The sequence below is a fragment of the Megalops cyprinoides genome, chromosome 25 (genome assembly GCF_013368585.1).
Source record: "Megalops cyprinoides isolate fMegCyp1 chromosome 25, fMegCyp1.pri, whole genome shotgun sequence".
In the NCBI taxonomy this organism is placed as follows: Eukaryota; Metazoa; Chordata; class Actinopteri; order Elopiformes; family Megalopidae; genus Megalops; species Megalops cyprinoides.
This window is the reverse complement of record NC_050607.1, coordinates 1,256,921-1,279,488: the sequence shown is the minus strand read 5'-3', so window position 1 is coordinate 1,279,488 and position 22,568 is coordinate 1,256,921. Positions and strand designations below refer to the sequence as shown.

The following is a 22,568-nucleotide window of genomic DNA, read 5'->3' as shown; positions in this document are numbered from 1 at the left end:
AGTCACAATATTTTGGATATGTGGGAATGTGTTCGTAAAAGGGAAAAAAAGTATTTTAATTTTATGTTTGGTTTCCTACACAATTAAGTTTTTTTAAATAGTGAGTTCTTAATGCAAACAAATATCTCAGCTGAAGTTTCAGTGCTTCATGTTATATGAACGTGTAATCTCTGTGACTGTTGTCAACAGCCAAGCTCAGTCAATCATCAGAAATCCTTAATTTGCTATATTCTGAAATGCACAGGTGTTAAAGTTAATCATACATGAATAATTGGAATTACACAGTCGAGGAGCATGAAGGCTCTGTTCCAGTGGGGGAGGGCGGGGGAGGGCGGTCAGGCTCCTCTGGAGCTGCTCAGGTGGTGTCAGCGGAGATACATCAGTCCTCTCCCGTGGTGCACTCTGGGACTTGAAGTGCTAAATTGCCATTGGCTGTCAGTCATTGTTTCCAGGGATTGCATTTATTGTTTGTTGCACTTTAGTGAAATGCCAATTCCAAAGTCAGGGTGAAATAGGGGAAATATATTTCTGGATTCTGGGTGATTTGTAAACAGCAGGATGTCTGTTGAGAGTAGACAGGCCCACCTGTGTCTCCTCGTGGGCTGAACTGTGGCACACCGTGCACACACAGAATGACCACAGGTCAAGTCCGTAAGGTTTTCTTTGTTTATTTTTCTTTGAGTACTTAGTGTAGTACTCAAGTCGCATTTCGACAGAAAGTCTGGACAACAGTCCGTAGGAACAATCTGCCTCTGCAGCTGAAGCTTTTATTGAGCTCCAAAAGCCAGTAAAGCCTGTGAGAACTCCGACAGAACTTCACTGGAGATGTTGTTACATGATGTTGGTTTTCTCTTCACATAGTGTCCCCACCCTTGGCAGCAGGCTACTCTTCTTCTTCCTATTTCTCCTCCTTCTCCTCATCTTCCTCATCTCCTTCCTCTTCCTCCATTGTACCCTGTAAAACATACCATGCAACCATGGGAGGCACATGATATCAGTACAAAGGCAGTAGAATTTGCCAGAACGTCTCTGCAGCAAGAAATGCCATAGCTTCTCATTCCTACATTTGAGATCATGTCTAAAAAACAAAGGCTTTAGCTTACTGAAGAAAATAAAGGCCGCAGCAGGTGACCCATGTGTGAACACCCATATGTGTGTGTGAGCTCCTTTGTATGAACAATACGCTGTTTTAACACAATGAGATTGACTGATATTGGAACTGTGTTTGTGTGTTTGAGGTGCAGCTCCACTGAGACCTGCTTTTAGGAATAATTCAGGCCACTTTTTACCTCTAGCAAAACAGCGAGGCCACTCAGCCTGGGTCATGCAGGACCACCCCTTCTGTAGTCCTTAAACAACTGACTCTGTGCTTGAATGTATGAGCTCTAAGTGAAGCGGCTGAGAAACCGGTTATATTAAAATCCTCAGGGACTTCCTTTATGCCCCTCAGGTTCTCCGGATGCCTACCGCAATACCGAGGCAACATACTGACGGACGTCTGGAGAAGAAAAACCTGCTATCAAGTGGGAATTTAAAGCACAAGCTCAGCATCGCGCAATAATGTGACCAGGTTGGGCCAGTTCTGCGGCACAATTAATGATCACGATTTTTCAAACATGCTCCCCAAAAATGAGATTTGCCCACACTTTCTAATCTTTTAATGCATTTTAACATGCCTATAACATGCCTTTTAACCTTTGAATTGATAAATTACAGACTGTGCAAAACGTGTGGTTAGAATCGTTGTAATTAGAAAAACCTTAAGTGTTGACGCTTAAGAAATTACTTTTCAAAGATTTAAGGATCAAATGGCTGCAGTAAATGAAATAATGAATGCGGTATCATTATTTTTATATGATATTATATGATATTATATTATTTTTATAATGATATACAATTTTTATATTTATTTTCCCTTTTTGTTATTGGTGTTAAGATTATTAATAATTTTAGAGAAACAAAAGAAGAGTGTTATTGGCATAATATTACTACTAATAATACAGTAATATCTGATTATAGATGTTATCATTAATGTTGATTTTCTTAACAACTTGGCAGACACGCAAAGCTCTTGGAACTTACAAAAGACTGGAAGATACATCTTAACTCATATCATTTAACTCCATGTCAACGTGTTTTAAAGCGCTGTAACACCATCGATGCCTTGTAATAATAATCATTGAAAGGTTCATCTTACCCCCGAGACGCTTCGGTTGACGAGTGCAGAGGACTGGAAGAAGAGATGAGCCGTGATCGGTTTTATACTCTCAGATTCTCCACCCCCGCAAAGTAACATGACCTGCAGACACCAGGGGCCAGTCGCTGTTACAAACATCAGTGGGACACAGTAGTAACTGACTGATATTTACTATTATTTGTCAGGGATTGATGTGTACAATGTGTAGAACTCAGCTACATCCATCATCTGTTGTATAGGCTATCTATAATCTCTTGTAATATCTTTGCCTTTTGACTTTCGCAAATATAAATGTATAAACAATTAACTGTAGTATTTTTTTTATTCTATTGTCTTTTTTCTTTATTAATTGGGATGCAACCGTATATACGTGTATGTGTCGATGAGTTTACTGTAGCCCAGCGCTAAGTTTCGGTTTCGATTCACCTGAAATCAAACGGTTAATGACGACTTCTACGTTCAGTTGAGGGCGGCAGAGGCAGCTAAAGTGGGACATAATCATTCGACAAGCACACAGCATGGCAGAATCCGCCGTAATAAAAGTGATATGCGCCAACAATGGGGCGATGGAATATGAGGATTTGGTGCTGGATATTGGACTGAACCTTTCAAGCGAGGACGGGGCTTCAAACATCGTAAGAAATGGCGACAATTTCCCTGTCGTTAATGTAAACGGAAAGGAACAAGTCATTGCTAAAACCAAAGTCAGATTATGTAAAGCCAGAGACTGCGATGGCTGTAACAATTTACACCTGTGCAAATTCTTCCTCTATGGAGTCTGCAAATACAGAGGACGGTAAGCGCGTTCCGCCGCCAGCTGACACGGGCTCTTCCGTGCCGACTGAGTAGCTCTATGCGACGTGCTGACATGTAAATATGTGTGCCCACAGTGGATCAAACCCGACACACCAGAACAGTTTATCACAAACAGACAGCAGTTTCGCTACTCATTTCTCTATGAGCACTTGTGATACATACGAATTTATTTAACGGATGGTTTTAGTGCGGTAGACAGACAGTTGTTTTGCTCGGCCGGTGCTGTTTATAACTATGAAACCCGATAGCGCTGTATCGTGACGCAGTCAAATGTATTTTGTCTTGGCTACGATTTTTAATACGAGATATTAAAGTGTAAATTTTTATTCACAAAAAGTAAAAATGTTTGTACTGTTTTGTTGAATTGAGTCAGGCCGTTTTAACAAATGCAAACAACAAAACCAAAAAGTTTGAGAAAATGAGTTAGTAAGTCTGTCTGTGAAGTTAATGACAGAAATGAAATAAATGCCTTAAAATTTTTGAAAGAAAAAGAGGTAACACCTCCAAGTTAGTCTTTGCGAGTAGCTCAAAAAGTACTACAAAAACGTTGATATGGACTGGTAAGTCTAAAACAGGCATTGCATTTTCCAGACAGTGCATTTAATAGAAGCCTGTTAATCTAGTCTCACTAATAAACAAAAATAAATACGTCATGCTATTTTGGTAACTAACTTCCTCCCCATTACAGGCACTACAAAGGGAAAGGCTGATAAATAGCTGTAGACGCGGAGTTACAGACCTAGGGCGCAAAATATTAGTACATTTAAACTACCGATGGATTAGTACTGGTCCATGCATGGAGCCATACGTTTTTATCTGTTGAACAAAATTTGTTCGTTTTCTGTTAATGACAAAGCAAAAGTAATAGGAAAAACGTTCTGTTGGTTTGTGTGTTAACCTTTGAAATATTGTTCCTTTTAATACGTGTCCTTGAGAAATGCTGAGCTCCTGCTGACACATTTGTATCTGTTGGGCTGCCCCCATGGTCTTTTCTATCAGAATTAAACCTGCGAACCTCAAGGAAAAGCTGATGGACTTTATACTGATCTCTGCTGATCTCTGTGGTCAGTAATGTTGATTCACCAAATTTAATACACAGTACACATACACTTCAAGATTATCGGCTGCTTAGATTCAAAATATTTTCACCCTACACAGTGTGTTATTGCACATAGTTTGTGGTAGTTTGAACAGTGCCGATGTCATATAGGTGAGCAGGTAACTCTCCACACTTTGGCCTTGACGTCAGTTTGTTTGGTCTTGTTCTTGTTAATCTGCTCTGCTGTATACATATGTGCTCATTTATTCTGATTGATTGGTCGAGGTCTTTGCACTGGACCTCATCACTGCCATGGAGTTTATCAGTTATGTTTATGAAAGTTCAAATACAGAAATGAATTATAGCTACAGCAGCTGCAGGAGTGTCGGTCAGCTCACATAATGGTGGTGTGTCGACGGCACTGGATGAATCCTGCATGCTGTGTTTCTTATTGTTTCTGTGGTTTTGTCTGCAGACAGGGGTGTCGCTTCGGCCATAACCTGCGCACAGAGCACAACGCCCAGGTCCTGAGAGACAATAACCTGCATGAGCTGGATAGGAGGGAGCTGTGCACGTTACTGCTACAGAACGACAACACCCTCCTGCCCCCTGTAAGACTCCCCAGCGCTTCTGGGATCACTGTGCCTGGAGTCAGCTGTCACTGCTGACTAAATAAATACAACTTGGGGCTGTCTGGCAGTTTTTTTTGGTTTAAAATCTAATGAAAGAGGTAGGCAGGCTGATTCACACCAGCAGTGTTATAGCAGTGTTATCTGTCAACTTTGCAGGAAGAATGTTTCATGAAATATGTGAATGTGGCAAACTGTTTACATGGCTTTGTGTGAACAGGGTATGCCAGCAACAGCAGGCTCCTTAGCAATGGGGATGAGAGAGCCAAGCACTGACCCAGCCCCTCCCACTGCCTGCAGTTCAGGAACCACTTTAAGCCACCTTCCACAGCAGAGATTAGAAAGAAAGTAGGAAAGCCCAGTCCTGTGTGATCAACAGGATGTGTAGCCTTGCTCCACCTCTTCCTCATGAGCTCAGTCGTTTTTCAAAACAGACACTACTTAATATCTATTAAAGATTAAGTCACTTTTTAAGTTGCGTAAATGCCTAAAGCTTAGATCCCTCTGTAAATGTATCTTAGGTCACCAGCCGAACATGGTTTCAGTTCCAGCTGGGGTGTGACAGCTTACCACAGTTGATTTATTTTATCTTTTACGTCTTTGATGGATTAGTTGTACTTTGATACTTACCTGTGAAAATTTGATTGGCCTTACAGTGGTTCTACCTGTTATGTAAGTTTGTAACATGTAAATCTATTTGTAGTTTGGAATTAATTGCAGTATCACTGGACATAAAAACTAGTACTTATCAGTTAGCCTTGTTATTGTTATCATAAATTATTTCAGGTGCTGGCATCAGTAAAGTCTGAGATCTTACCAGTTTATTTATAGTTAGCCCCACTTCTTAACAAAAGGTGCTACAGACTGCAGTACAAAACAGAACTGGTTTTAGATGTATACAGAGACAGATAAAAAATTATATTCTCACCTATTCCTAGTTCTTTGTGTAAGTTATTTTTATTTTGATGCTTTGATATCTTGTGACAGAAACATACTTAATGAAAAAATGGTAAATAAAATACCACTGTGAAGCCACAGCATTTAAGCCAAAGAAGAGGGAAAAGCATGTGCCTCTATATCATTTCTTCATGATTGCCAAACCCTAATTGTCCTGCTTCAGACCAATAAATGCTGACTGCAAAGCAGAGAGTTCTCAGCAGAAACACAGTAAAACATTTGTTTCCTGTCAGGTGTGCTTCTCATACAACAAAGGCACAGGAGAGTTCGGCAGCTGCCCTGATCAGCAGAGCTGCAGGAGACTGCACATCTGTGAGCGCTACCTCAGAGGCACCTGCAGGTCAGGGGTGGACTGCCCCAGGTCACATGACTTCTTTGAGCCCCACCCACTGAAAACCCTGCAGGAGAGAGGAATCCCCAATGAGCTGATCGGTTCCATGTTCTCCGTCTACCAGAACATACAGGCCCTGAAGAACAACAGCAGCAACACATGTGTAAATCATCAAACACAGGGAGCAAAAACCAGCAAGACTCCCGCAGACACGCCCGCAGACACACCCAGGACGCCAGGTATCACATTTATGTCATGATGTAGCTGACTGTATGCCATGATGGACTTGAGTTTTTTCAATATTTACTTATTCATGAATTTATCCATTTATTAATGACCTATTTTCATGCTGTTCTCTTCATTTCCGTAGAACTAGCCCCATCACTAAACTGAAGATTTAAGACCAGTGAGAGCATGCAAAATGAAAATGATTTAACTAGTTCTAACTAATTTGAGTCAATTAATCATTATACAGTGGAGGTTCCAAAAATTGAGATTTAATATGTAGTTGAATCACAGTGGGGAGTGTGTGCTGGTCAGGAAAGAGATGCATATCTCAAGACACACTCTGACGCCGAACTCCAGCTTTCTACACAGGACCAGAACCTTCAGTGTTAGCCCAACAGTTCGGTGTTTAACAGTATCTTTGTGAGTGCATCGTTTTAGTGTATAGCATACCTTTAGTGATAGTAGTTTTCTTTGTGCCATTTTGGATATGAAAGAGAATCATCCATACGGAGCCTCATTCCGTATGGATGGATCATCAGGAATTTTAATTCAGGAAATTCAGTGTGTTTGTCAGCGCTGCGATATGAAGTGAAAGAACCTCTTTTCCACAGAGAAAACGGAGATATGCATGTACTACATCCGAGGCACCTGCAGGCATGGAGGTAATAATGTTTTTTCCCATCTACAAATGAGCACATAGAATAGAAGACTATCGCTGTGCAACAGACCACATGCAGTATGCTTTGCACAGGCCTGCTCCTCTCAGACGAACACAGTAACTGCAAGGCTATATAAATATACATGACTGAGTTTAACTGTAACAACAGGGCGCGGTGCTTTAAGAGAGAGATGACCTCCTGTGGGATTTTCTGTAAAGACAGGTGCTGGAAGGTGCACTCAAAGCTGCCGTACTTGTGGCAGGTGAGAGATGAGAAAGGATGGTCAGATATAGCCAACAGCGAGGAGATTGAGAGAGACTTCTGTGACCCGGCCAACGTGTACAGGTATGTGTAATGATGTGGAATTAAAAGGGGGGACAGCGATGGAATCAGGGATTCTTTCTCAGGTGTAAACCTTCCCTTTTGGACACTGTTGATGTATTCAAACCTCAGCCTGTAAAAACTGTATAGGCGACAGCTGCTGCACACTCAAGGCGTGCAAATGTCTCCATAAGAAAATGTGCACATGGCTGACTTCTAATGATATCAGCTGCTTGGGACTGTTGTAATACTTTGCACCTAACAAGAATATAAACATAAGTTTTGCAGTATGTTAAGGCCCTGGAATTAATATATGCTATACAATAGAACAGAGTATGCAATTATCCTTTATGCACTATAGGGGGTTGACTGTACACACACACATACACAAACCCACACACACAGTACCCTCTGTCAAATGTCAGATTAATAAAACTGTGGTTTTATGGCGCTTTGTATTGCCTGACTCAGGTAGGAAGCATTGTGAGGTGTTGCTTCATCGTCTCTTTGGTGTCATCGCAGTGGAGGATCCCCACCTGTGCACTTTGACACCATGACCCGCGGATCGGCCCAGGTGAGGCGTATCTCCACCGTTTCCTCTGTGGTTCAGCCCACCTTCATCCTCACCACAGAGTGGGCCTGGTACTGGCAGGACGAGTACGGGAACTGGATCCAGTACGCATCATCGGTATGTGTCCAGTATGCTCGGTATGCTGTTGATCCAGGAGAGCTGTACCGAGGGCCTCCTAACGGGTGTGTCTGCTGCCCAATCACAGACAGGGGGGCGCAGCGCCTCCACCATCTGCAGTGCGGAGCTGGAACAGAGGTACCAGCAGGACAGCAGCGCACTGGTGGAGTTCAGAGCAGGCTCACAGACCTATGAACTCAGTTTCAAAGGTATCCGTGCAGACTCCAGTCATCACACATGAACCACACTCACACCACAACCAAAACACAACCGTCGCATATGAACCACACTGACACCACAACCAAAACACAACCGTCGCATATGAACCACACTCACACCACAACCAAAACACAACTCTCACATAAAAGCCACACTCACACTACGACTAAACCACCGCCACCAAAGTGTCCCTTCAACAACTGTGAAGATTCTGGCATTTCTATTTTGTATGTGGTACCAGTGTTGGCAAGGAAACGTGGTATTCTTTTGCTCAGACATTGTCTCGTTTGACAGACATGATACAGAAAAACAAGCAGTACAACACCAAGAAAGTAGTCAGGAGGCGGCCTGTGTTCGTCTCTTCAGTGGATGCACAGACCGTCAGAACCAGGTAATACAGCATGCAGCGTGTTTAATGAGCATAATTAAACCCTCTAAAGGAGGAAATCGTCAGAACCAGGTAATACAGCATGCAGCGTGTTTAATGAGCATAATTAAACCCTCTAAAGGAGAAAACCGTCAGAACCAGGTAATACAGCATGCAGCGTGTTTAATGAGCATAATTAAACCCTCTAAAGGAGTCCCATATTTAACATGCATTTGCAGTTAGAACTGCGTCACTGAGTATTTGAAATTAATCCTAGGGAAAGATTTTATTTTGCTGTACCAGTCACAGGTCAGTGGCTTTCAAAAGATTCTTTTGCAAATTCTTACTACATCAGACCAGATCCTTTGCCTGGGTTTAGCTGTCTCACTGCCTGCATTTTTGACCCCATTTTTTCTGACGGCACTATCATCTGCAGGTTTGAATTTTTCCCGCTCCGTCATGCAGTTGTCCACCAGGGGATGGCTGTAACAGACTTCTTCACATGTTTGCTTATTGATGGTGTTGTCTTCAGTGGATGTTGCTTTGAGTGGTTATTGGTGCATTAAAACAGGGAGTGCTGGTGGAGAAGCAGGAAGATCTGCATCACTCGCCACGCATGCATTTCATCCTCACTTACTCTCATTTCATTCAGCAAAAAAGGTCCCGTCAACCGAGCTGCTAATTTCAAAGCTTTGCCAGGACACTGGGACAAGTCTGTGACACCGGATACTGGGTACAAGGTAATGTATTTATTATGTGTATATTTCTGAAATGTTCTGTAGAATGCAGTTAACACCTGAAGACATGAAATGTCAAACAAACAAAGCCACTTTCCTAGAACACAAAGATCTGTGTCTTTTCAGTGATTTCAGTGTTGACCGCTGTCTGACATGGATTACAGGTCTGACCAGCCCTCATTTAAGTCTGTCTGTGTGTCAAGCTGGGTGTTTGGGTTGTTCTGACCACTTTTTGCCTCATGGCTTCCTGTTCCCCATCCAGAAAGTGCCCTTGGAGCGCTCAACAACTGAGTTCAAGGAAATTCTGGCGCTTTTCCGAAAGTCCATGTTAGGGTTCAGTATTCGCCAAATAGAGAGAATCCAAAACAAGGCCCTGTGGGAGGTGTTTCAGTGGTGAGTCCCTGTGCTGTGCTGGTCCTTACCAGCCGATTAACTCAATGCAGTATGAATAACAACCACTTTGGTCCCATAATCCTACTGCCATGAAGACAAAAATCTTTCTATTACTCAGTCAGTATGCTGTTTTTGTGGAAATCTGTCTTTAAATCTCCTAAACTTTCTTAATACGTTTTTTAAAAATGTCCTTTTAATGACAGCTGTGCCATGCACAGTTTGAGCCTTGTTGAGGCTTCCTGTTGTATAACATCATAATAAGTGTTTCTGAACTTTCTTATTCTGAAAGGAGCTTTTTATACATTTGCACGGGTTTTTACATTATATATTATTCCAGGCAAAGAGACCTGATGAGGAAGAATAATGGTGGGAAAAACGTCACAGAGAAGCTGCTTTTCCACGGCACTGACAGCAAACACAACGATGCCATTTGCCTGCAGAACTTTGACTGGAGGATCTGTGGAACGCATGGGACGGCTTATGGGAAGGGTGGGTCCACATACCCTGAAAATCACGCCATCTCACACACACACATACACACACACACACACACACTCAGTCACATACAGACAGACAGACACACACACACACTCACATACAGACGCACACACATACACACTCACACTCAGTCACATACAGACAGACAGACACACACACACACTCACATACAGACGCACACACATACACACTCACACTCAGTCACATACAGACAGACAGACACACACACACACTCACATACAGACGCACATATATACACACTCACACACACACACACAAAGACACCTTATGGAAAGGGTGAGTCCAGGTTTATTCATGTTCTCATTCATGTTCTTATTCATCTCAAATCTTATCTTTATATTAAATAAATATAAACAGCAGGAAGTACAACATTCAGTAAAAATTACCAAGCTTTCCTCACAATTAGTGAAACAGTCTTTTACTTCTACCTTCAGTGCTCTAAACTGAAACTATATAATTTAAACCAGCAGCTGAGTTTAGCTGGAAATGCTAATCCAGAGGCCCCGGGTCAGGACAGATCCGGGGGAAACTCTCTTACATGTTAAAAGTGACCCTCTACTTCATTGCTATGAATAATAGCTTAGCCTTGTAGTTCTCATGTGATCACTGAATATGTGACATAATTAGGAAATATTTACATACATTAAGTGATGGAGAGCTGAGGTTTGGATAAGTATCAGCATGCACACATTCTCTGGGATACACTCTTGCATGTGGAAAACATTCGTACGTGTCACAGTGCTGATACTGTTTACTCTGCAACTCCCAATCTTCCAGGAAGTTACTTTGCCAGAGATGCCAAGTACTCTCACAGCTACACCAGCTCTGTTGGAATGAGGACCATGTTTGTCTGCCGGGTGCTGGTCGGGAACTACACGAAGGGAAACTCCAGTTACCTTCGCCCTCCCTCGAAAGATGGCGGAGACACCATTTTCTATGACAGCTGTGTGGATGATGTCTACGACCCCTCGATATTTGTGGTGTTTGAAAAGCACCAGATATACCCCGAGTACCTCATTCAGTACTATGATGATGTGCCGGTTTCACCTGTACATAACTACTATGTCCCGCCCCCACCGAGGCCGACGCCCAGGCCGAAACCCCAGCCTGCACCAGCATACTCCCCCCCCATAGCAAGTGTGCCCCCCAGATCCACTGCCTCTGATTCAGACAGTTTATGTGTCATTAGTTAATTCTGTGTTTTCCAAGTGACAGACAAGTCAAAGGGGATATGGGTGTTCTGGCATCCCAGTATTCTGGAAATGACAAAGGTGGTTTGAGTCTTTGTTAGCAGGTTGGACACCGTGGAGATAACCGTCTGCCTCTCACCGGTGGACATGTGCTCAAGCGCTCACCTGCCAGAGGATTTCTTTGACAGCTTTGTCTGTTCCTCTGCTTTCTATTAATAATTACATATGAAGTCACAAGAGCATTTTAATCTTTCCTCCAGTTTTAAATCAACTGGAAACTGACAGATGTTTCACCACATTTTCACATTACTGTTTATATGCTGGAGAGAATGTAGTGTTAAGTATTTTTTTAAGTTATACTTTCAGATTAGTATTTGGACACCTATTCCTTAAGCGCTATACAGTGCAATACCTCTGGCTGTTACTATGTTACTGCTGTAGTGTCCTTGGTTAAAAGAAGAGTGCATTTTAATCCAAATATGTTGCAGTAGCAAGATCAAATATTGAAATCTATCATTTAACTATTCTTCATCCTTATCTCTATCATCTGTTATATGTATTCATTATCATATGTATTTCAGTAATTGAATTAATATGGAAAACCTTCAGTTTCCAGATAATCAAAGTGCTTTAAGACTTTATGTTTTGGAATGGAAACATTTGGAATGGGCTATTTTTCTTAGGTTGACAAATATGAGGTAAATAAAAATAATCGGATTTAAATTAATAAAAAATAACATGAATACCTGCACTGTGAAATGATAATAAAATCTTTTTATACATCATTTCATCTTTATATTTGATGGAATGCTTTGGTTTTTTTTAAACTGTGTTTCTCAAATGGCAGTCCACTTTTTGGCAGGTCACTCATGAAATTGCACAATAGTCATGAGGGTGTATTACTGACTGGCTTGCAGTAACAGCTTATTGCTTCGTACACCAGGCAAACACCAGCCCCTTATGATTTCTATATTCCTTTTCAAGCGCCAGCTGGATATCAAATATGGAAATGATTCCGATTTGGTATTTCCTCAGAAACAAGCGGATGTTTACTTTGAAGAGTGGTAATTATGAAATTATCCCTAAATTCTTTTGGGCTGACTCAGTATAAGGTGATCCTCATACACTTGTACTGCTAGAGAGGACAAAAATTAAACTTGGATAAAAACAAAATGTACCAGTTCGTGGTCAGTGCAGTTATACCAGTACTAAGCTACCAAGTACACGCACAATACTGTATGTCTCTAACCCCGGACGAGAGCAAGAGAGCCATGAGCAGTGTGTAATGACGATGAAATGGACCCTGACGGGTATTCTGTTGTCTCGAAATTGCCCGAGCAGAAAAGACGGGCTAATAGTTCCGATATATGCGCTGTTTTGCACAGGCTACCGTGGTCTGATAGGAAAAATACCGGTTTTTAAACTTTTCTGGGGAGAGGGACGCCCCCAGATACTGTCTGTGTCCTACTGCCAGATTGGTCGTTAGTTTTCCCTGACGATGCAGAACACGGGAATCTTTGGAGTTGATTATCTTTGCAATACATGGTCTTGATCGTAGCTCACGCGTAAGTTTCGATTTCTGGAGAAGTGATGCAGTAGCAGTGTTTCTGTGTGCAACGTACGCTTGCTCATACGTGACTACTGAGCACATCAGCTGGCCTCTGGAGACAGAAGGACGATTCCGCAGAATAGGTCTGCTTGGAAGTTTGGAAAATGACGGAGTCCCTCATGATAAAAGTTATTTGCTTCAATAATGGGGCAATGGAATACGGAGAGCTGGCCGATATAGGCTTTGGACTTCAGAATTTAAGAGGCGTTTTTGAGATAGTCATTGGAAACTCTGAGTTGTTTTCCATAACTACATTAAACGGGATCAAGAGAGTTGTTGCTAAAACTAAAGTAAGACTGTGTAAAGCCAGAGACTGCAATGACTGCTGTAATTTACACCTGTGCAAAGCTTACCTCTACGGAGACTGCACGCGCAGGGGGAGGTAAGTTTAAAACTGAATATTTTAAATATAAAATACCTGAATTTCCATATGTATTGTAGCTGTTACTAAAACGTAAAATCTGTCGTATGTGTATCCGGTGTGTTGTCCCGTAAGCGTTAAAGTTGGAACATTTGAAAGCCCGTCGGTGTAAATCCGGTGTTGTTGTCTAGGGGGCACAGTGGGGTCCATTAGAGTGAAGAGACGGGATTTATTTAACTGGTAAACTGGGTGATCACCGAGATGGCGAGAATAAGAAACGCAGGGGAACTCCAGATTCGAGGAAACTGCTGATCTGTGTGTCATCGACTTTGAACCGTACGATATTAAGTATTGTGTGTTGAGTGTACTTTGCTGTATATGTATTCAAACTTAGAAAAGAAAGCAGCCTATATCCTTGACCCCGTGATTCCTTCATTCTGTGTGTAGGCGAGGGTGTCGCTTCGGCCATAACCTGCGCACAGAGCACAACGCCCAGGTCCTGAGAGACAATAACCTGCATGAGCTGGATAGGAGGGAGCTGTGCACGTTACTGCTACAGAACGACAACACCCTCCTGCCCCCTGTAAGACTCCCCAGCGCTTCTGGGATCACTGTGCCTGGAGTCAGCTGTCACTGCTAAATAATGATAGCTTTTTGGAAAATAGATAGAAGCTTGCCACACAAGGTTGACGTGTTTCACCAAAACTTTATTAACCTTTATTAATTTGGTTGATTTTCTTATCCAAGGGAAAGTATAAAAGCTGTTTTGCCGAGATGCGTATTGAGGAGTCGCTGTGACAGAGGTCAATAGCCTGTAGTCTAAAAGTAAGCATGCGCAGGTAAAAGAGTAATTATGTCACTGCAGTGACTGCGTTCTTTCCATTTCCATTATTTTGGATAAATAACCTTTATCATTGAAATTGTGAGATTTACAGGTGTTTTGATAAAAAAGTACCTTTATTTGACAGAATGACAGTGAGCCTAGCTGAAGATCGTCTGTTATCTTCCATTTTAGGTGCACTTTTCTCACCTATACATCACACTGTAGTCCATCAGTATCAATATTAAATCCTGCTGTTGTCACGGTTGCAATGTGACATTTGTTTCCTGTCAGGTGTGCTTCTCATACAACAAAGGCACAGGAGAGTTCGGCAGCTGCCCTGATCAGCAGAGCTGCAGGAGACTGCACATCTGTGAGCGCTACCTCAGAGGCACCTGCAGGTCAGGGGTGGACTGCCCCAGGTCACATGACTTCTTTGAGCCCCACCCACTGAAAACCCTGCAGGAGAGAGGAATCCCCAGTGAGCTGATCGGTTCCATGTTCTCCGTCTACCAGAACATACAGGCCCTGAAGAACAACAGCAGCAACACACAGAGCACTCAACACACAGGAAAAACCAGCGCTGGCAGGTCAGCTCCAGGTAAGAGATATCTTCACTTATACATGCAACTGATGATTTGAACTTGGAATGACTGTGAGGTTTAAGGAGTACCCTGCAAAAGTGACTTTGAGAAAAACTGTAATAGACTGTAGTAATATCTCAGATACTGCTCACATCAGAATATCTCAGTGACCCTTACAATGAACACAGAGACTACAAGTGCTCGGGTCAGTGACTGGAATCACAGTGCTGGAACATGTCCTACTTTATATGGCCAAGAAGTCTTATCTGACTCAGAAAGACTCAGATGATGCAAGTGTCGATATATGAGCCTTGATTGGATTTACTTTTTTGCTCTTTGGAAAACTTACACAAGGAAAGTCCCTCCATGTCATAAATATTAAATGTTATCTTTTGCAGAAAAGACAGAAATCTGTATGTACTACGTCAAGGGTAGCTGCAAACATGGAGGTGGGTATGCCTCTGTGTGTGTGGTGTGTGTGTGTGTGTGTGTGTGTGTTGGGGGTTAGCATGGTTTTATATTCTATGAGGTGTACAGATGCAGGTGAAAAAGGTGTACAGATCAGGTAGGAGCAGGACAGGTCTGAGGAAGCAAATTTAGAAGATTTTCTACTGCATATATATAATAACTGCCCAGCACCCTCCACCCATCGAACACAGAATATCCTGCACCTGCTACATAATCTCACTGTGTTTACATCTGAAATACCTGAGTTTCATTACAAACTGCACTAACGTGTCTCTCCTGTTGAATGAGTGTCATGAGTGAGATGGACAGAAATGTTTTGTAAACACTTTACTAAATTCATTTTTTTTAATACAATAATCTGTGTTGAAGACAAATGCCAGAGAGAGCACTCAACCCTGCCGTATAAGTGGGAGGTGAAGTTTGGGAAGAGCTGGTCACCAGTCCCAGACAACGAGGAGATGGAGAGGGACTTCTGCAACCCTTTCAATGAGTACAGGTGTGTGTGAAACCAAACTGCTGTGAATGAATGCGTATCACACCGAGCGCCGTGAGGGCAGAGTGAGGCCTCATGAGCCCTATTATGGGTGGAGCTACTGTGTGGTGAACCAACCAAACGGCATTACTCACCACAGCATAGCACTATGATTGGGTCACGTCAGTGAAACAGTGGTAATCCAGGGTCCACCCATTCACATTAGTTGAAGAAATCTCACGTTGGTGAAGTCTCAGTGCTCAGGTACGAAGCATTGTGAGGTGTTGCTTCATCGTCTCTTTGGTGTCATCGCAGTGGAGGATCCCCACCTGTGCACTTTGACACCATGACCCGCGGATCGGCCCAGGTGAGGCGTCTCTCCACCGTTTCCTCTGTGGTTCAGCCCACCTTCATCCTCACCACAGAGTGGGCCTGGTACTGGCAGGACGAGTACGGGAACTGGATCCAGTATGCATCACTGGTACGTGAGGACTCACACACAGAGCTCATGTCTGGTCATTGACTGAGCAGTGCCATGTTATAGACTGTTCCCAAAAGTGTATATGCACCAGGAAAATGGTGGACCTGAGTTGTTAAAAAGTTTGTGTCCTGTTGGCTTAAAACAGCATCTTAGTAATATTTTAAATGTCTGCCATTGTGAATCAGTTCAATGCCACTGGTACTCAAATACAGTGTAGTGTAGCTCCACTGATCTCAGATACAATGCCAAGTGTACAAAAAGGCATCTTGAAAGACAAAGTGGCAGATAAATGAACAGCATGTTCAGAAAGCTTAAGTGTTGCTGTACATTTGCTCTCTTTTGTTAGTCAGTTATGATGTCATACAATGAGTAGTTATAGAGTAGTGTGTTGGTCAGCAGGTGTGTACCCTGTCAACATTTACACCCAGTCTGTGTGTTTGGCAAAACATCTAACAGGGTGTGAGGCACCAGCACCTGGCACTACAGGCCTCTGTCAAGGAAAGAAAAAGATAAAACAAAACAATCCTGTACCCTTAACCTTTGAACCTGTTCCACCCTATCACCTGTCATCTATTTAGTAGAGCCATACAGTAGCTGTTTGTCATCTGTGATCCAACTGGTATTTTTGCATTGCTGTGTCTGGGGTAGCACTGAGCTGGGTTCCCAGAATGAGGAAGGGTTGTGTAAATACAGGGCCTGCAGGATGGAGTATGGAGGTTTCTGGAGCGGATATGCTCTGTTAGCGTGTCCTCTGCAGGAAACAAACACAGGAACACCCCGCCAAATCAGAGCACATCGTCCTTCCCTCAGACACATGCATTAAAAAAGACCCAGTAAAAAGGGCTCGAATCTCAAAGTCAGTGCTGGACTTGATATTTTTACGTCTACTCATTTCATTTAATATTTGCTGGATTCACTTCTTTGTGTTTGGGGACTAACAGGAGGGACAGCACAGGTTGTCCTCCATCACCGGCGAGGATCTGGAGAAGAAGTACCAGGAGGACTGCAATGCTGTGGTGGAGTTCGCTGCCGGCTCACAGACATACAAGCTGTCTTTCCAAGGTATTGCAAAGTGTGAATTTTGGCTATGCTGAGCAGCCAATAATAGACTAACTCAGACTTTCTGTTAGCCAATTGAATAGACCAATAATTAAACCTGTATAGATGTGCTTTTCCTGTGGAAACTGAATTGATGATAGAATCTGTTTGCATTGTTATCCTCACAGACATGACACAGACAAACGAACGGTACGGCACCAAGCGGCTGGTGAGAAGGAGACCCGTGTTCGTCTCTGCCGCAGACGCAGAGGCTGCTAGGACGAGGTGAGGAGGCTGAGTGACTGAAGTAAAAACCCAGAGACAAACAGCAGCGTTCCTCTCTTAACTCTCAATGTACAGCAAGTACCATGAGCTCATCTGTAGAAATGATTAATACACATATGATAGGTTGCTTGTCAGAAAGCATATGGACACTCATAGTCATTGTATTACTGCATCTCTTTCCTTCTGAATCAGCAAAAAGGGGCCCTACAGACCATCACATAATTTCAAAGCGGTGCCCGGACACTGGGACAAAACCTTGATGCCTGATACTGGATACAAGGTACTGCATGACTGGAGAGCATGGTCACCTGTCCAGCTCAATCAGGCAAATGCTGATTTACCTGCTAATCTGGAAATACAGAAGGGTTATTCCGCGTGGTCTAGATAAGCACATGAAGGGCGCAGTGTTTGCAGACTGCGTTGCCACAGTGACAGTTTTCCAGGGTGACAAGGTCCATCCACCTTAGTGCATTTCCCACTTCTCTCAGGTAGGCCCAGATCCAATTCTGTGAAAAACTGAGTAAAACTAAAACAGTCAGCAAAAAAACAGCAAAACAACAAAAAAGTTGTGCTAAATGAAAATGTAACTGCATAAATTTTGTCTGTAAGAGATCAGGACAGATCGTATTAGGGTTAGGCTGAGGGCTGGCATAGACATCAGATGGCCATTTGTATTTCTGAGCAGAGTGTAGGGGTGCCTCTTCAGAGCTGTCTGACCTTTGAACTCTGACCTTGGACAGTCAGGTTCCAAATTTATTGTATTCTTTCCTCTCCAGAAGGTTACCCTGCAAGCTTCTATCTCCGAATACAAGAAGATCCTGGATCTTTTCAATATGACTATGATGGGGTTCAGAATTAGCAGCATTGAGAGGATCCAGAACAGAGCCTTGTGGGAAGTCTTTCAGTGGTATGTTATTTGTTAAATCTCCTCAAATGCAAGCAAGGGTTTACAGAACATTATATTTTTGTCATATAGCAGATGCTCTTATCCAGAGCAAATTGCAATTTTACCCATTTTTACAGCTGGATATTTATTGAGGCAATTCTGGGTTAACTACCCTGCTCAAGGGTGCCACAACAGTGCGACAGTGGGGAGTCATGCCAGAAACCTTTCGGTTACCACAATGCTACATTGCTTTCACACTGCAGGCTTACTTTAGTCACTTAAACTGTAACAGTGGCAATGAGCTTTCCCCCTCATTCACAGAGGCTGAAGATTATGGCACAGTGCTGTAAACTCACGTTACTGACATTAGTTGTAGTTAATAGATGTGATTTTTCTTACATTTGACAGAAACACAGAAAAACCGATAGATATGTAACTTCAACATGACAATGAATGCCTACTGCATTCACACTTCTGTATATCTCTGCAACTTTGCAAAATCAGTATTCCAGCGCAAAGCCAACTGGTATCAAGCAACACACAATCGAGACAAAAGAAACATCAGTTTAATTTAACACACTGAAAATCTTCAGCCATATACTGAGACTGCTCCAGACACCAGGCTGACACCTGCAGTCTGTGTTTTCTAGGCAAAGAGACCTGATGAGGAAGAATAATGGTGGGAAAAACGTCACAGAGAAGCTGCTTTTCCACGGCACTGACAGCAAACACAACGATGCCATTTGCCTGCAGAACTTTGACTGGAGGATCTGTGGAACACATGGGACGGCTTATGGGAAGGGTGGGTCCACATACCCTGAAAATCACGCCATCTCACACACACACACACACACACACACTCAGTCACATACAGACAGACATACACACACACACACACACGTTTGTGGATTTAATTGAATATCCCATCATTGCTCCACGAAGTTTATTTTCTGCAGTTTTCTGTAACTCTACAGGTTTATACAAAGTGCCTGAGAAATTGACTTTAGTGAATATCACATGACTGTAGAGTGCCTGTAGTGACACCTACAGGATAATGATGAAAACATCAGTTACAGGGCTGGCAGAGCACGTGGTCAGGAAAAACTCTGGGCCCCACTCCTGGCCAAAGTCATGACCTCATCTCAATCTTTTAATACCTTTCAGAAACAGGCAGGCTACTCACAAAACAAAACAACAGATTTAAAACAAATGCAGAACAAAAAGGACCAAGTAAACAGGGGGCTCATCCAACAGCATTAAATATAAGAATGTTTTATTTTGCCAAACGTTTCAAAGAGTTACTATTTTACAATGTCTTCCAGGAAGTTACTTTGCCAGAGATGCCAAGTACTCTCACAGCTACACCAGCTCTGTTGGAATGAGGACCATGTTTGTCTGCCGGGTGCTGGTCGGGAACTACACGAAGGGAAACTCCAGTTACCTTCGCCCTCCCTCGAAAGATGGCGGAGACACCATTTTCTATGACAGCTGTGTGGACGATGTCTATGACCCCTCGATATTTGTGGTGTTTGAAAAGCACCAGGTATACCCTGAGTACCTCATTCAGTACGATGAAGATATGATATGGGCTCGCTCTACCGTTACCGTGTCACCTGCGCAAGTTCCACCCCAACTCAGGCTCCTTCCTGGAATTACAAAGCCAGCACAGGCTCCACCCCCAGCCACCACCTCCACTGTGACCTCACAACTGAAACAGGCTCCACCCCCATTCAGTGCCCCTCCTGTGATTGCAAAGCCAGCACAGGCTCCACCCCCAGCCACCACCTCCACTGTGACCTCACAACTGAAACAGGCTCCACCCCCATTCAGTGCCCCTCCTGTGATTGCAAAGCCAGCACAGGCTCCACCCCCAGCCACCACCTTCACTGTGACCTCACAACTGAAACAGGCTCCACCCCCATTCAGTGCCCCTCCTGTGATTGCAAAGCCAGCACAGGCTCCACCCCCAGCCACCACCTTCACTGTGACCTCACAACTGAAACAGGCTCCACCCCCATTCAGTGCCCCTCCTGTGATTGCAAAGCCAGCACAGGCTCCACCCCCAGCCACCACCTTCACTGTGACCTCACAACTGAAACAGGCTCCACCCCCATTCAGTGCCCCTCCTGTGATTGCAAAGCCAGCACAGGCTCCACCCCCAGCCACCACCTCCACTGTGATCTCACAACCGAAACAGGTTCCACCCCCAGTCAGTGCCCCTCCTGTGATTGCAAAGCCAGCACAGGCTCCAGAACCACTGAGTGGCACCTCAGTGTCAAGCGATCCTTTATTTTCAAAGGTCACACAGTATTACCACAACCAGAACCTGCAGAGAGCCTCCGGCATGTACTCAGACAGCCCCTCCAGAACAAACTCCTCAAGCGCGGCAGCCACATCCTCCAGCACGAGCACATCGAGCTCAGCCACCACACCTTCAGCTGCATCGTACACCACAAGTGTTCAGTATTCACGCTCACCTTACTATGACAACCTGCAGAGTTCAACAGGAACTGTGTCACACTCTGCTTCACCGGGTAGCACTGCCAGCACACTCACCCACTCTCTCGTCTCCGGCTCTAGCTCAGCTAACACCCTGACACGTGCATCTGTTAACAGTGGCTCAACAAGCAGCCTGTTTCGGCCTTCCTCTCAGATTGGCCAGGCAAGCAGTACGACACGCCCACCTTCGCGGATTGGCTCAGCGAGTACGCTGTCAGGGCCGCGTTACAGCCCTGGCTCCGCTAGCCCCCTGAGCTGGTCCTCTCCCACTCGACAAAGGGCTGCATTTGCCCAGCAAACATACAGGAGAAATGCTGACAATGACAAATGTGTTCTGCTTTAGCATGATGGGCACCTTTTGTGAGCTCATCACAGGAGAGAGAAAAACTAAAGGAAAGTTTTAGGCGGATATTTTCTGACAGTGCCAAATTCCTAATTTTATATGGGATCAGAGGCCTTGTGGTCAGACTCTACTCTGACCCAGAAGGGTGTGGGGTTCAGGTCCTGCCAGAGTCATACCAAAGACTTAATGAAGGCCCACTGCCTCCTTGCTTGGCATTCAACATGAAGGAGGTGGATTGTCCTCCTTCAGGGTGTTCTTGTATATGGGTCACCCTCTTGACACCACAGATGTAGACTCTTTCTCTTATTCCCTTTAAATAAGGGTAGCCTGATTTTCTCTTTGCACACAATCCACACTGTCATCTGGTTGGTCTGGATGTGGAACACTATGCATGTAAAGCTCTGTAGGTGAGGCTGCTATGCACATGTTTGTAAACTGAAATACCCTGTAGGGCCAACTGAATTAAAGACCGCGATCACTGGTGTGGACTTGAGGTGAGGTAATGAGGGGTGCACCTCTCCTCTTTGACATATGTGTAATGGGATAGCCAGGCTATGATGCAGCCTAATTTTAAAGTTCCTTGCAAAAGTCATAGACCAGTGCAGAGTTAGGGCTTGATCGTTGATGCTACTCCCATGGTGTATTTGGAGTGGTTCAGCTCTGCTGCTTGGTCTCCATGCCCTGGTCTGATAGTGTTTCTCATATTGGGGTCACCAGAGCGGTTTGCCTGCTTGCCGATGTTTTAATAAGCCATAGCTTAGAGTTTATTCATCAGGAATGGAGATTCCCATATATCAGCACAACAGAAAATAACATTTAAACCGAGGAAAACGAAACAACAGCTTTTTACAGCATTTCCCAGCTTAATACTCAAGGATTATGAACTAATTATTATAATCCCTTTAATCATTTACTTTTCACTGATATATATACTACCTGCTAATCAGCATTTTAATCTTCAGTGGAGCAGTGGAAGCACATGGAAGGGTTGGTTTCCTCCGCGCTCAGGGGTGTGGCTGTATGCACTCCTTGGGGCGTCCTGTCTACCCACAGTGTGTTCATTTCTACTCTGCTGAGCACCATTGTCAACGTATTACAAAAAGGAAATCAGCAGCCAGATCCTCTGTGTGGGTTTTTTTTAAAATAATTTTTATATTGTATATCTCAGTGTGTGAATCAGTAATTGCCTATTTGAAATCATTGTGAAAATGTTTCTTGTTAACCTGAATTAAACAAAGCTGCTGTTTTAATGAATGACCTGCACTGCACACTGAATTCTTCCAGCAAGTTTCACTCGCTCTACTTCCCGAATGACTGCAAAAATGTAATTACACAGTATAGCTCACCTCGGAATCAGCAGCGGATTCGGACAGCGCGCTACTGGGCATCAGGCGCTTTTGCATAGGTTCGGGTCCGGGTTACTTTATTTGGA

General features: G+C 43.6%; 2 protein-coding genes across 3 annotated transcripts; both read left to right on the top strand.

Annotated features, from left to right (window-relative positions):
* Positions 1 to 2,651: 2,651 nt before the first annotated feature.
* On the top strand, positions 2,652 to 11,578 carry si:ch73-252i11.1 (uncharacterized protein LOC553517 homolog). The gene is made up of 12 exons (XM_036520118.1): positions 2,652 to 2,993; positions 4,528 to 4,663; positions 5,872 to 6,208; positions 6,809 to 6,859; positions 7,075 to 7,201; positions 7,700 to 7,865; positions 7,954 to 8,074; positions 8,379 to 8,475; positions 9,104 to 9,191; positions 9,451 to 9,581; positions 9,919 to 10,070; positions 10,878 to 11,578. Exons 1-12 carry the CDS (start codon positions 2,716 to 2,718, stop codon positions 11,291 to 11,293), a joined length of 2,100 nt encoding a protein of 699 aa, XP_036376011.1. The 5' UTR covers positions 2,652 to 2,715; the 3' UTR covers positions 11,294 to 11,578.
* Positions 11,579 to 12,907: 1,329 nt separating this feature from the next.
* LOC118771934 (protein mono-ADP-ribosyltransferase PARP12-like) lies at positions 12,908 to 22,286 on the top strand. 2 transcript variants are annotated; one of them, XM_036520117.1, is made up of 13 exons: positions 12,908 to 13,281; positions 13,708 to 13,843; positions 14,375 to 14,681; positions 15,063 to 15,113; positions 15,502 to 15,628; positions 15,920 to 16,085; positions 17,027 to 17,147; positions 17,312 to 17,408; positions 17,601 to 17,688; positions 18,185 to 18,315; positions 18,945 to 19,096; positions 19,617 to 20,746; positions 20,792 to 22,286. In XM_036520117.1, exons 1-13 carry the CDS (start codon positions 13,004 to 13,006, stop codon positions 21,134 to 21,136), a joined length of 3,129 nt encoding a protein of 1,042 aa, XP_036376010.1. In that variant the 5' UTR covers positions 12,908 to 13,003; the 3' UTR covers positions 21,137 to 22,286. The 2 variants fall into 2 exon arrangements, with proteins under 2 accessions (XP_036376010.1, XP_036376009.1); XM_036520116.1 differs by having other exon boundaries at positions 19,617 to 22,285.
* Positions 22,287 to 22,568: the final 282 nt, after the last annotated feature.